The sequence below is a fragment of the Homarus americanus genome, unplaced genomic scaffold (genome assembly GCF_018991925.1).
Source record: "Homarus americanus isolate GMGI-L3 unplaced genomic scaffold, GMGI_Hamer_2.0 scaffold7626, whole genome shotgun sequence".
Taxonomy (NCBI): domain Eukaryota; kingdom Metazoa; phylum Arthropoda; class Malacostraca; order Decapoda; family Nephropidae; genus Homarus; species Homarus americanus.
The window spans coordinates 16,707,190-16,722,787 of NW_024718273.1; the positions used below are offsets into that span (position 1 = coordinate 16,707,190).

General features: G+C 38.2%; 1 protein-coding gene across 1 annotated transcript; it reads left to right on the forward strand.

The window, feature by feature from the left end:
- Positions 1 to 597: 597 nt before the first annotated feature.
- On the forward strand, positions 598 to 14,026 carry LOC121859628 (protein sym1-like). The gene is made up of 6 exons (XM_042356560.1): positions 598 to 696; positions 5,390 to 6,321; positions 6,719 to 6,938; positions 7,726 to 7,857; positions 9,956 to 10,209; positions 13,710 to 14,026. Exons 2-6 carry the CDS (start codon positions 6,269 to 6,271, stop codon positions 13,801 to 13,803), a joined length of 753 nt encoding a protein of 250 aa, XP_042212494.1. The 5' UTR covers positions 598 to 696; positions 5,390 to 6,268; the 3' UTR covers positions 13,804 to 14,026.
- Positions 14,027 to 15,598: the final 1,572 nt, after the last annotated feature.

Genomic DNA, 15,598 nt, shown 5'->3' on the forward strand with positions numbered 1-15,598 from the left:
CAAACAATGTACCTAGACAGTGCAGGACAAATGAACAACAGGTATAGACAGTGCAGGTATACAAACAATGTACCTAGACAGTGCAGGTATAAACAATGTACCACAGGGATGACAGTAGGTATACAAACAATGTACCTAGACAGTGCAGGTATACAAACAATGTACCTAGACAGTGCAGGTATACAAACAATGTACTTAAACAGTGCAGGTATACAAACAATGTACCTAAACAGTGCAGGTATACAAACAATGTACCTAGACAGTGCAGGTATACAAACAATGTACCTAGACAGTGCAGGTATACAAACAATGTACCTAGACAGTGCAGGTATACAAACAATGTACCTAGACAGTGCAGATATACAAACAATGTACCTAGACAGTGCAGGTATACAAACAATGTACCTAGACAGTGCAGGTATACAATGTGCATCGGCAGCGCTGGTAAAGAAACGATGGTAAACCAAACAGTAAGGCAATGTTGATATTTTTCTCCTACACAGACGTTCCCCACATACCTATCTTCCGTCATAGCTGGCGGGGAGGGGGCTTGGCAGGTGGCCCAGGTGGTGAGTTTGATAACTATGGGTGTAAGGTCGTGGCGAAGCTCTGTTACAGACGAGACATAGCTAAAGGAGGAGTGTTTCTTCTCTCTACTTCTAGTGCTACATTGCGACTCGATTTGACACAAGTCAAGTAAGTGATTATTAATATATTATATGGTTCTGAAGAAAAGACTCCCGAACATCTCATAACTTTTGAAGATGACTGACAATTGACAAATTCGCTACACAGAAGTACTCTACGGCACTTAAGTGTTTTTCACCAGTATTACAAATTAACCAAACTAATTACTGAGCGACACAGCACCTGTAAGTTAAGTTTGTTGTTCTTTGCTCATTACCAAATTTGCATTATTGTATGTGGACTTCCACCGCCAGCCAAGACCACACTTTAAGATCAGAATCGCGATATTTTTCCCGTAAGAACCATGCTATAGTTGTTTTTAACATCCATTATGACAGTTTGATGTGGTTCACCCTTGGGCGCACCTGGCTACAAACGTTAAACGTTTCTTCTCTCATGTTTGTGGACAATACGTGACTAAATGAATTGAAATGACTGCGATGATGACTTCAAGAATTTCCCATAAATTTATTACCTAATGTACATTTTTTACGCCGAACTATATTCCTGCATTATCTATTAATGCCGATAAATTTTTAAACTTGTATGATATACCTGTAATCTAGGAGCTGTGCGTGACGTCATAGATCAGCTGAGTTTGTCTACGCGCGGCGGCTTAAACCGTTTATTGACTACCAACAGAACATTTTCTCCATATATTGACCATAGTATTTTACTGACGCTGTTTGAGGGGCACAGACATACAAAGGAAAGTCAAAGTGATATAATTCTGGTGCTCCCAACAAGTAAACAACAGTCATGGTGTTTAATGGACGGTAAGTATGTACACACAGTAACTACTATCATTGTAAAAAGTTATACCTACATTCATTTAGTCTAACAGGAATATCAGATCACAATTCTAAAAGGAATATAACTTATACAGCCAAGCAAGTACTGTACAACAGTATACGAATGTTTTGTGGTCTAGTGTGTTAACGATACTTACCTGTACTGTATATATTCTGTCATAAAATTTGGGTTTTAAATAGTTGCTGCTTCAGTGTGTTGGATCGTTATAGGAAAAAGGTTGATATTCTACCATTTATAGTTCAATTATAAGCCTAGTATAATATAGCGAACTCAGTGCAATACAGTAGTATTAAATTTCCAATAAATTAGTTTTTAGTTCAGCGGTCGTATGATTATATTTCTACATATACCCAACCATAAAATATTTCTACACATCCAATATATTCTCGTTGTTCCATAGAAATTTTATTTACAATGTTAGAGATGATGAGTAAAAGTTCAGGAGGCCCAGATTTCCGGCAACTTGCAATTACAACATTCAACACTGTACTCCGAAGCATTACTGGAATTTATGGATAGCCAAACTAGGTTATCTAGGATGTAATGTCTTCCAATCTTTCTGACTGCTTAATATACTGATGCACTCACAGAATGTTTAGTACAAGAGTATTGTGGTTTTAAAACTACTTTGTGTTACATAAGTTATGGGAGTCACCGAGTCATGTACTGTGTTACGTTAGTTAGATGAGTCACGCCGCATTCCTCCCTCAGCTGACTGCTTGGCTGTCCTGAGTGACGTCACAGGAAAGCTCACGTCAGAGTCAGTTTTACCAACAACCTTATTGTACAATACATTATTTTGGTCATCGCGCTACTTTGAGATCTATCAGTATGAGAACCCTTCATTAAATACAAATAGAATAATTTTCTGTAATTAATTTATTTTATTGGTCATTATTAATGAAAAACATGACCACGAGTTTTTAGATTTTAATATACTATAAGAAAACCACAAAGAGAGGGAGTTCTTGGAATGTTGCCAAGGCGTGTCTGGCAGTGTTGGGGGAGGTAAACCAACACGTACACCTGCTGATGCAACTTGCAGGTTACGTTATGATAAAATATTCTCATTTTAGCCTGCCTTACAACACTACATTACAGAGTGTGACTTTATTTCAGATTTCAAGGGTACAGTTTGTTGTTATGCCTCGTAACCACCTCACCTCACCTCCACATTTTGTATTCTCAGTTTACATGGGTATAGTCTACTGCGTTCTTTATATACCTGTACCATGACCCATTATACCCTACCTTTTATACCAAACACTGCTTAAAGATGTTACAGAAATTATGTTAACTTTGATAAATATGATCACTGTATCCTGGAATACCCTGCCACCAAACCCGTGTAGCCTTAGCATGCGGTGACGTAAATTAAAATGTAAATGCTGAAAATAACGTGTGTGTGTGTGTGAGCTGTCGGGATCTCTGGCTCAGCGTATAATAATAATTTTAGATTCACTTGTTGACAAAATTAGGATATTTCCGGTAACGTTTGGCACTATTTTGAGGGTCATGTTAGTAAGAGGTTTACATTTTATCTTTCTACAGCTTCTTATTTCTGCCCTTTTTGGATCACCTGAAGCATAACCACCCTAACGTTAACCTAACCTAACTCAACCTAACTTAACGCTACCCTACCAAAGCAGACCTAACCTAATGATAACCTAACCAAACTTAACTTTACCTAACCTAACTTAATGCAAACCTAACCTAATCTAACCTAAGTTAACCTAACAAAATCTGTTTAAACTATCTTAATCTAACCTGACAACCTAATTTAAAACCCTAAGAAATATAAGGGTGGATAATCTTTAGTTGATTTAAATTTGTGTCTAATTTTCAGGATGTATTATTTATTATTATTTTTTTTTTAATTTGAATAGTTACAATAAATAACTAATACCGTTTACTAGGAATAGAATTATAAAACCCACAAACAAGATAGTGTATGCTGCCAAGTGTCCTGGACTTTTGGCCATAACTGCCTATTCATTATTTGTGTTGCCAAGTAGGATTATATATACCTGTATATGATGTTGGATTTTCTATTTGTTTCTTACTCACTTTTTTTACACCTGGGCAAGTTTTAGATACACATAGATAAATAGATTTCTTCAATAACGTCGTCATGCAAGTATACATTGATTCAGCATTAGTCATGGTTATGTTGGCGTTGTTCTTCTTGCGATCATTCTAACTAAGACATACACACACACACACACACACACACACACACAGTTATATAATTCTTCATTCATATCATCAGCTATTTAGAGTGACATAGCCCTTCTTAGAAATAGTGCTAGACAGCCTGGCGGGAGGTAGGTGTCTTACCCGGCCTGCCAGACGAACAAGCAATATTGAACCTAGATAAATACTCGTAAATAGATTGATAAATATTCAGTAAAATTGTCATATAAATTTACAGTTGATTCAGTATATATAAAAACAACGTAGGTCTACAATGTACATAGGTATACAAATGATGGTAGACAGTGGAGGTATACAAATGATGGTAGACAGTGGAGGTATACAAATGATGGTAGACAGTGGAGGTATACAAATGATGGTAGACAGTGGAGGTATACAAATGATGGTAGACAGTGGAGGTATACAAATGATGGTAGACAGTGGAGGTATACAAATGATGGTAGACAGCGGAGGTATACAAATGATGGTAGACAGTGGAGGTATACAAACAATGATAAACAGTCAGACAAATCGACCAAGGAGAAACAACAAAGCTGTCAGATGTTTATTTCCACACTAGTATACTATTAAGTCTACACATGGCAGCTGTGAAGGTTGTCTACGCCACACTACTGTATTTCACTAGATAATTATGTGTTTCTTTCTTACCATGAGTTGTGCCTTTTATTTTGGGATCACCTGAAGATTAGCCCACCTAACTTATTTCACCCGCAGATTAACCTAACCTAACCTAATCTAACCTAACCTAACCTAACCTAACCTAACCTAACCTAACCTAACCTAATATCTGACCTCATCTATCTATATACACAATATAACTGTCTATCGATCTATCTATCTATCTATCTATCTAATTATCTATTTTTTTGTGGACATTATGAGGCCACGTAATATCTTGGAACACTCTCCCCCCCATGTTAATAATACAGTGAAATACGACGGCCATCTTGCGTGGATTACCAGTGTGTGTGCGTGCGTGTGTGCGTGGTTATGTGGGGGGGGGGGTAAACTGGTGCCTTGCTGTCGTACTTATATATGTAGACAAGAGGTATCCATTGGCAGGTCATTAGTTATTAGGTATCCATTATTGTTATTGTATTATTATTATTATTATTATTATTATTATTGCTATTGTTATTATTATTATTATTATTATTATTATTATTATTATTATTATTATTATTATTGCTATTATTATTATTATTATTATTATTACATTGTTATTGTTATTGTTATTATTATTATTATTATTATTATTATTATTATTATTATTATTATTATTATTATTATTATTATTATTATTATTATTATTATTATTATTATTATTATTATTATTATTATTATTATTATTATTATTATTATTATTATTATTATTATTATGTCTTGTTTACTCATACATACACAGTCTGATTAGTTAGTTTATCCCTACATGGCAAGATTAAGTTAGGTTAGGTTAGGTTTGTGGTAGCGTTAAGTTAGTGATAGGTTGGGCTAGTGTTAGGTTAGGTTAAGTGATAGTTTGGGTAAGCGTTTGGTTTGATGAGGTTAGTGTTAGGTTAGTGTTAGGTTAATATAACCTAACCTAACTTTACCTAACCTAACCTAACCTAACCTAACCTAACCATATATCATCAACAATAACAAGCTCTAATGATGTGATTTTCATTTGTTACAGAACCTCCGAACGACCTCAATTCACCACTCCTGACTCCCAACCAAGAACAGAACTGGATCATTAGTATTATTTATCACGCCTAAGGAAGCACCATAGCTGTGTTCTTCTCATATAAACACAGTATCTTAAACATCATTATTATATTACTCTTGACGATTAACATCCATCACACGTTATTATACTGCTAAACAATACATATCCTTGTCAATTAAACTTAAAAATGCCTCATATTCGTCATCATAAATCTCTCTTGCATTACTCGTAGTGGTATTGTTAGAATAATGCTCAGAAGATCATAAATACTGAGTAGAATTTTCAGTGGCACCAGAATACGGTTACTGACTTCCACACACATTAGGTCTGTTGGTCATTCCACTCATCCACACACAGAACTAAGGCATTCCACCAGATTGTATTTATTACGTACTTATCATTATATTAACACCGAAACTGAAAGTGGGTCACATAAACCTGGCTACCCGTTAAGGACAGTGTGGATGTAGCATACTGCACACCTAAACCTTCAGTACACAAGGAGTCAACCTGGTCGGTACTGCACTCGACCTTCTCCACTTCTCCAGCTTGTGAATTCAGGTACACCATTTACACCTGGGTGGCTTGAGAGTGTCCCGGGATCGAACCAGTGACCCTTAGGACAAAAAAACAAGAACTACATCCACTCAGCCACTGCATCCTATAATCCTACAACAGGAACTTACTCAATTTCACACACAAAAACTGTTAAAGAATCCTCAAGGACTATTAATACTAAACCGTATATAATTATTTAAGTAATACATAACAAATTTATTAAACTAAAAGAAATACATATTTATATAAAACAAACAAAAAACAACAACAAGAGGACCCTAGACAGACATGGCTGGCTGTCTGTCAACGCTCGCCAAGGGGTTCTGGAAGGTGCTTGACAAGTAAGAAATAAACGCTAGTGTCTTTCTTGTGTTGTTCATATACTGATATTATTTTTAGATGCAGATTATATTTTTCTCTTTACGAAATGGATAAAGTTATTGTCAAGCTGGTTAAAGTTAGTGCTAGGTTAGGTTTAAGTTAGGTTAGATTAAAGTTACAGTAGGCTGGGTAGGTTAGGTTGGGTTAGTTAGATTAGGTTAGGTTGGGTTAGTTAAGTTAGGTTAAATTAAAGTTAGGTTAGGCCTGGTTAGGTCGGGTTAAATTAAGTTAGGTTAAATTAAAGTTAGGTTAGGCCTGGTTAGGTCGGGTTAAATTAAGTTAGGTTAGATCAGGTTAAATTAAAGTTAGGTTAGGTTAAGCTGGCGCCTAATAATTGAAGCCCTATATTCTTCACAGGTACCCAGTAACCCGCGGGATGGTCACTTATGCCGTGTTGTGGCCGGCGGGGAACCTCCTCCAGCAGGCAGTGGATGGGTCCCGCACCTCTTATGACCTGCTGGAGGCCCTACGCTACGGTGTTTACGGCTCCTGCCTCACCGCCCCTCTGCTGTACAAGTGGATCAAGGTGTTGTGTTACTTCATACCTGGTACAACACTCCGTCACGCCATTGCGAAGGTGAGTCTCTCTCTCTCTCTCTCTCTCTCTCTCTCTCTCTCTCTCTCTATGTTTCTTTGTCTCAGTTTTGTTCTTAGTTACTTTAGCCGCTGTTCTCTCTCTGTGTGTTCTCTCTCTCTCTCTCTTTCTTTATCTCAATTTTGTTCTTACTTTATCCGCTGTTCTCTCTCTGTGTTCTCTCTCTCTCTCTCTCTCTTTTTATCTCAATTTTGTTCTTACTTTATCCGCTGTTCTCTCTCTGTGTTCTCTCTATCTCTCTCTTTATCTCAATTTTGTTCTTACTTTATCCGCTGTTCTCTCTCTCTCTGTCTCTCTTTCTTTATCTCTCTTTCTCTATTTTTTTTCTGTTGTCCCTCATATAATTATCATATTCAAATTTTCATCATAAAGTATTCACAGTGTTCACGAAAATGTTCACCATACATAAAATGTTCACTTAATTTTTTCACCATACGTAAAGTGTTCACCAAAATTGTTCTCCATACATAAAGTTTTCACTAAAATTGTTCACCATGCATAAAGTGTTCACTCAAACTGTTCACCATACATAAAGCGTTCACTAAAATTGTTCACCATACATAAAGTGTTCACCAAAAAATTTTCACCATACATAGAGTTCACAATGTTCACCATATATAAAGTGTTCACCATACATAAAGAGCTCACCAACAATATTCACCATCAATAAAGTGTTCACCAGCCATAAAGTATTCATCAAAAGTGTTCACCAGCCATAAAGTGTTCATCAAAAGTGTTCACCATACACAAACTGTTCACACACACACAGGGTTACGTGGACCAGCTGGTGTTCGCTCCCTTGAACATCTCTCAGTTCTACCTGGGCATGTCGCTGTTGGAGGGCCGCCCGCTAGAGGAGACCGTACAGGAATGGCAGGACAAGATGTTACCTACCTGGATGGTCAGTTCCCCCCCCACCCTCTTTCTCTGTCTTGTGGTGCCCTTGACAAATTCTCTGGAGTGTGTGTGTGTGTGTGTGTGTGTGTGTGTGTGTGTGTGTTCGTTCTCGTTTCATGGAGTGTTTGTGTGGGGGGGGGCAGGGATGACGTCACGTGTAGTTTGGTATGACGTCACAGATCAGAGGCAGGTGGTGGTAGAGTGCCAAGGGTTAGTGTCCGTGTTGTGACAATACATACACACACACACACATACACATACACACACAGATACATCCATACACACACACACACATACCTGGAGTCAGACGCCTTTGTTCCACCTCAAGACACTATATATATGACAACACGATACAAGCTTACATCAGTGTTTGGAAGAGGGGAGGGAGGAAGAGGAGGTGGAGGAAGAGGAGGAGGAGGTGGTGGAGGAGGAGGAGAAGGAGGAAGAGGAGGAGGAGGAGGTGGAGGAGGGAAAGGAGGAAGAGAGAGAGAGAAGAGTAAGAGGAGGAAGAGAGAGGAGGAGGAGGTGGTGGAGGAGGAGGAGAAGGAGGAAGAGGAGGAGGAGGAGGTGGAGGAGGGAAAGGAGGAAGAGAGAGAGAGAAGAGTAAGAGGAGGAAGAGAGAGGAGGAGGAGGAAGACAGAATGAGTGGGAAACACCGTAAAATATTCACAGGGTAAACTTGACTGTGTTGGCGGATAGGCGGGGAGGTGAGCTGAAGTGAACAGGGCATCTCTTGTACACTGTAAACACATCTCTAACAGTACTAATAAACCTAACACATCTCTAACACATCTCTAACAGTACTAATAAACCTAACACATCTCTAACACTACTAATAAACCTAACACATCTCTAAAACATATCTAACACTACTAATAAACCTAACACATCTCTAACACATCTCTAACACTATTATATAAACAAGCTAGTAATCTGTTTTTGATAAGTCTGTTTATTTATTTACTTATTTAGGTTAGATTAAGTTTCTTTAAGTTTCTTTAGGTTAGGTTAGGTTAGGTTAGGTTAGGTTAGGTTAGGTTTGGTTTGGTTAGGTTTGGTTAGGTTAGGTTAGGTTAGGTTAGGTTAGGTTTGGTTGGTTAGGTTAGGTTAGGTTAGGTTTGGTTAGGTTTGGTTAGGCTTGCTAGGCTTTAGGTTAGGCTTGGTTAGGTTAGGTTAGGTTAGGTTTGGTTAGGTTAGGTTAGGTTAGGTTAGGTTTGGTTAGGTTTGGTTAGGTTAGGTTAGGTTAGGTTAGGTTAGGTTAGGTTAGGTTAGGTTTGGTTAGGTTTGGTTAGGTTAGGTTAGGTTAGGTTAGGTTAGACCATCAGCTGCAGATAGTACAGTACGGTACAAGTGACACAAGCAGCGTTCCCAGGTGATGGTGGAATTCTTGGCAGCGATTCAATGACCCGTGGTAGAGCACCCCCACCATTGCCCCCCTTCCCCCCCTCCCCCCTACCTCCCTTCCCCTCCATCCCTCCTTCCTCCCTTCTTTTCCCAATCCTCCCTTCCCTCCCCAACCTTCCCCCCTCCCCCATCTTCCCTTTCTTTGTCCCTCCCCTACCTGTCTTCCTTTCTCCTTCCCACCTACTTCCTTCTCTCCCTCCTCTACCCTCCTCCCCTCCCTCCCTCCCTCCCTCTTCCTCCTCCCACCCCCCTTCCTTCCTCAGCGACATTGACCCACATATCTAAGTTTAGAATTCTTGTTTGTGTTTCTGTGTGTGCCACGCTTACGGCATCACATGAAGATTAGACATCCCAGCTCAGTTTATTTCACCTTAAGATTAACTAACATTAGCGCTGACCTAACCTAACTGAACGCTGACCAAATCTAACTTAACGCTGACCTAACCTAACTGAACGCTGACCTAATCTAACTTAACGCTGACCTAACCTAACTGAACGCTGACCTAATCTAACTTAACGCTGACCTAACCTAACTGAACGCTGACCTAACCTAACCTAACTTAACCTAAACCCCTCTAGGTATAACGTTAGGGTATATAATCATCAGTTGTCCGATTCATCAGAGTGAACCATAACAAATACTGTTATACATTACTCACCAGTCAGTATCAACACTCACACAAGACGTCCCCCAACAGATAAGTCTCTCCATCTGGCCCGTCATCCAGACTCTCAACTTTAGCATGGTGCCAGAGAAGAACCGCGTGATGGCCATATCGTGTGGGTCCTTCCTGTGGATGATCTTCCTCTCTTACATGCACCACACCAAGGCGGAGGAGCTGCCTGAAGAACTTACCACGCGTCGGGTTCATTATGACTACAAACACGGTCAGAGAGAGGTGTTGGAGTTTCTAGTGGCCGGGCACAAGTTTGATCACACCGCTGCTGCCAAGTAAGTCTGGCTGGCTTGTGAAGATAAATAGATAGATAGATAGATAGATAAATAGATAAATAGATAAATAGATAAATAGATAGATAGATAGATAGATAGATAGATAAATAGATAGATAGATAGATCGCCATACAAGTTTACAATTGGTTCAGCATGCATATACTGTACGGTACTATATAAACATTGCAGATACAGTATACACAGTTCAGTATGTATATATATACAATGTAGGTTAAGTTAGATCAAGGATCACCTGAAGATTTACCGCCAACTTGTTTCACCTTAACAGTAACCTAACCTAACCTAACCTCCAGGTAGCGTTAGAGTGGTTAAAATCATCCGGTGAAATAAGCAAGGACGTCTAATGTTCAGGTGATCCTTAGATTATATTAGGCTAAACTAAACCATTCAATGTACACCTGGGTAACAATATGCAGTTGTCCCACCCCAGGCAGTCCACCATCATTTTGAGATTATATGACGCATTATGGAAAGCAAGTTCAGGGAGAAGAAAATTCAATTATGGGGGAGGCGAGAGGAATACAAGATGAGAGAGAGAGAGAGAGAGAGAGATGATGAAGTCTGCATGGACGGCATTCCGACAGTTTAATTATGAACAGGAAGGGAATACTAAATAGGAAACTGTCGGGTTTAGGTGTGAAAGAGGCGTACTCCAGGTGACCATAGACTGAATATTATCCAGCCATTAATGATTAGAATAACAGTAGGAATAAAGGAAGATAAAGATGATAATTTATGGATATTAGGAAGGAGGAGGAAGGAGTGACGAAGAGGGTGTGTTATAGGTTTGTCTCTAGGGTGAGGGAGGTAGGGTGTGTGTAGGGTGAGGGAGGTAGGGTGTGTGTAGGGTGAGGTGAGGTAGGTAGGTATACAATCCTCTCTTACTTCTCACGTGGGATTAGTTCACGTGAGAGAGATTTACTGGAGGAGGAAACTACCGTCTTGTTTACCAATATTTGAGTCACCTGAAGATTAGGACCACGTTCCTTTAGTTTATTTTATCTTAATGTTGACCTGGTGGAGTTAGGTTAGGTTAGGTTATCTTGGATTAGGTTTGGGTGAGTTAGCTTAGGTTAGGTTAGATCAAGTTAGGTTAGGTCAGGTTAAATTGTGAGGTTAGTTTAAAGTTATTATGGTTAATCTTCAGGTGATCCGAAAAACATGATTAATATTTTAGTTCCAAGATAAATAAATAAGTTATAATTATATCATCTTTATATTATATGACTCTGAAACAATATATAGTATAAATTTAAGGTTTGAGTTGTATAGTCTATATGCCAAGAGAGACAGAGAGAGGCAGGCGGGGGAACAGCTACAATGTTCCCGACATAGAATTTAAAAACAGACGTAAAGAAATAAATGGCGGGATTGGAATGTGGGGGAAGGTATTGGTCTCGATAAAAATAAAAGTTTTGGTTAAATAAAGAACCAGAGAAGTTTACTATATAGTGTGAGTTTTAAAATCCTGTGGTGGAATGATGTGACTGGTGAAGTTACGGTAATGTTGTGTGTGTGTGTCGGAGGAGAAGAACTCAACTCAATAAGGTTGGTGTTGGATTGTGTGTGTGGGAACAGAAGGCTTTTGAGAGAGATAAATCAATATCTGTTGGTTGATCGTGTGTTGTGTTGTGTTGACGCTGTGTTGTGTGTAGATGCTGTCAAATGTACTGTGTTGTATGTTGACGTGTGAGTGTTGTGCTGTTATAAAGTTGATTTTCTTTCCTTTTCCTTCTGTTACAAAAGTGGAAGCGTAGGCGATATATTTTTTGAGAATATATTCGAGATTAAGTATTCCCATTAGCTAAGTCTCATTAATTCTTTTATGAGAAATTAAAAAGCCCTTGTTGAGCGCTACTACTTTAATATTGTCTGGGGTTCCGTGAACGTTTAATCTAGTTTAAATTACTGCAGTATTATTACATTTCTGTGGTATTTTAATGATATTTTTACGTTTAAGTTAGTTTGTTGGATCTTTACGTCTTCAATTACGAGAAATATTTATAAAATGATTCTGTAAATTTGGACCATGTTGATATAATGTATTACTACGTTTAATATCTAAGGTCTTGTTGATGTTATAATGTATTACTACGCTTTAACAACTAAGATATTTAAGCGTTTATTCTAGGTTAGTAAATACAACAGTCGCCAACAAATAATGAGTTAATCGAGATAAACAAAAAATCAGGATTCAAAATACCTCAATAACTTGACCAGTACAATATGTGGTGTTAATACATCTCTCATTGTGTATGTTATTAACACAGTGATGAAATAAGTACATAATGTTTTACAGTTTAACCCAGAAAACACAACCAATATTCCAGAATGTAATAAATGAAATATAATATAGCCTGTGTTCTGAATAATATGTGACAATTCATCTCCATCGGACATTTTCACTCACTCGTCGAACACACATGGTGCACGTTATCAGGGGCCATTCCATCTGAAGCAAAGCGGCAAAATATTGAAAGAGAGTTTGACTGCAGTCTGTTTTGTAGATTAGCGGTATTTACATGAAGCTGCTGCATAGGATAAGAGGAATACTGTAGTGAACGGGCAGAATTTCGTGTGGTATTTGCGAAAGGCGGAACTGTTTATTTCACCCGGGAGAATTTACCTTCCTGGAAAATAAGCATGTTGCTTTGTTGGTAATCCTTAGTTGATACTACTTTACTGTTTACCATTGTTTGCGTACCTCCACTGTCTGTGTATATCGTTTGTACTGTCTCTATATTGTTTGTATACCTGTATTGTCTATGTATATTGTTTGTATACGTATATTGTCGTTGTACATTATATACCTGCAATATATACAGTACTGTATATATTGTTTGTATACTTGTACAGTACTGTTTATGGACATTGTTTGTATATCTGCACTGTCTATATATGTATCAACATTATCCTTATATTAATGTAAATTTAAATGATGATTTTGCGGATTAAATATCCAATCTAATTTAAGCATAGTGTCTCGGTGCTTTTGTTTTAGTTGTCTGAGGGAAAACCATTTTAAAACTCTGCAATGGTAATTTGTCGGATTATAACCAATTTTAATATTCCTTTGTGTGTTTTCTTGCATTACATTTATTTTCACAGTTCGTTGGATCCAATATTGTGCATTACCTAAATATGAGCCAGCCTAAACCTAACTGGGTTGGGAAGGTTAGGTTAGGCTAAATTAGGATAGGATAGGTTACGTTATATTGGGGTAGGATAGGTTAGGTTAGTTCAAGTTTAGGTAGGATAGGTTATGTTGTTAGATTAGATTAGGTTTGGTTAAGTTAGGGTAGAATAAGTTAGATTAGGTTAATTTAGATTAGGTTAATTTAGACTAGGTTAGGTTTGGTTAGGATCGGTTAGCTTAGGTTAACCCAAAGAGTGGATCCCCTTAATAGCTCTCCTGAAGGTAGCTCTCCTGAAGGTACTACGTGTAACTTACTTAACTTACTCTCAGTCTTCTTCTGCAGGGTGTGGAGCGGGTCCGTGTTCCCCGTGACGGCCCACTGCAGCCCCAGCAACACTCAGCCCCAGGGCGAAGAGGTCGTCAAGAAAACTCAGTGACCCCGGCCTCTTCCTTATTCCCCTCCGCCACGACACAAACACCCAGCCACCTCACCCTTACCAACACTCTCACTCCAACAGTACCCACCTTCACCAACACCCACCTACCCTCACTATTATCCGCCCACTCTCATTAACAACCATCTACCCTCACCGGCACCCTCCCTCACCAACACCTACCCTCCCTCACCAACACCTACCATCCCTCACAAACGCCTACCATCCCTCACCAACACCACCCTCCCTCACCTACCATCCCTCACCAACACCTACCATCCCTCACCAACACCTACCCTCCCTCACCAACACCTACCATCCCTCACCAACACCTACCATCCCTCACCAACACCTACCCTCCCTCACCAACACCTACCCTCCCTCACCAACACCCACACCCATTCACGAGAACCCCTCTTGTGCAGGAGGTCCAGAGCACTTCAATATGTAATAAAAAACCAGTGAAAATAAAATATAAAATTCGCGCACAGGGAGATATAACCCATGCACAAAATTTTTAAAAACTCGTGTGACTAAATTTTAAATTTTTTGACTACGAATAACCTGTAGGAATTCAACACTGGTAGAATATGTGCTGTGTTAAAGAGTACATTGCCTGATTATACTCTCATTATACAATAAAAAAAAATTCACTAAAAAACTATTGCATGATTTACATAATTTTTATTTGTTAATGACAATTTAGTTTAGTTTTTCTTGTTTGGTATGTCATAAACATTTCCCGTGCGTTACAAACTACAATACTGTATATATTTTATTTTGTATTTTTTAGAAATTATAAATGCAGAGCATTATATCCCTGTAGTTTCAAGTTAATGTTTCCAGTATTACGCCATTTATTTTTTTATTTTTACAGTATCATGTATTCTGTATCAGACAAGATGGTCAGTCGTATAATACCACGAGAGGGAAGGCAAAAATCGTCCCTTTATTTTATACCAGGCGGCCAGATCCTAGTCTAGTCTACACAACACTCCTATGGTAGTTTTGGTTAGGTTGGAATACTGGTTTGGTAAAATTCGGTGTTGGTGTTATTTTAAAATTATTCATTTTCCTTGTATTAAAACCCGATTAGTGTATTCCTTTTTTATTACTAGTTATTTATTTAATCTACGAATTAAATATCATTATCGAGTTTTAAACTATTTACAATAAAGTGAATAATAAGTCACACTCATAATTATTAATGAAAACAGTTCCGTCGTTGTCAATTATTCCTACCCCCCAAAAATATGTGATGGGTCACTGGTGTTATCGTAGGCCAACTGGATTAACGTCTAATTTTAAGTTGTGCTCAGTAATTGTTGGCAATGTTACACCTCCGTTGATGGTGTTTAGGCTAAATATCTACACTATACACCGAAGGTAAGGAATAATGAAATTTCTTTATTTATGTAAGGTTGTTTATGGATAAACCTAAGTTGTTAAGAAAAGCAGAGAAATACGGTGAGACAGCCGAGTGATGTGTCATTATTAACTTCTCCCATAACACAACTATTGCATTTACTGTAGTACCCCTAGTATATACTCTGTACGTAATAACTGACAAACTGTTATAACCGACAAGTAAAGCTTTTCACGTATACTAGGTATATGATTTAGCTGTTGCATTTTGTTTATAAATTCTGGGATAGCTTGGTTTTGACGTCACGACTGATGGACGTTGCATAATTCTGTCAAAATGAAAACCCGCTAAATTACTGTATGGCAAAATAATTTATAATCTTTGTCAGTTATTAATATTGTACAAGAGGTTTGGCTGTACTTTCTCAGGTAG

What these genes read in the sequence shown, in the direction of transcription:
- LOC121859628 (XM_042356560.1), top strand. Translation starts at nt 6,269, where the DNA reads ATGGCTGGCTGTCTGTCAACGCTCGCCAAGGGGTTCTGGAAGGTGCTT. An exon ending in AGATGTTACCTACCTGGATG is followed by an intron (nt 7,858 to 9,955) that starts GTCAGTTCCCCC and finishes GTCCCCCAACAG; the next exon opens with ATAAGTCTCTCCATCTGGCC. An exon ending in GATCACACCGCTGCTGCCAA is followed by an intron (nt 10,210 to 13,709) that starts GTAAGTCTGGCT and finishes CTTCTTCTGCAG; the next exon opens with GGTGTGGAGCGGGTCCGTGT.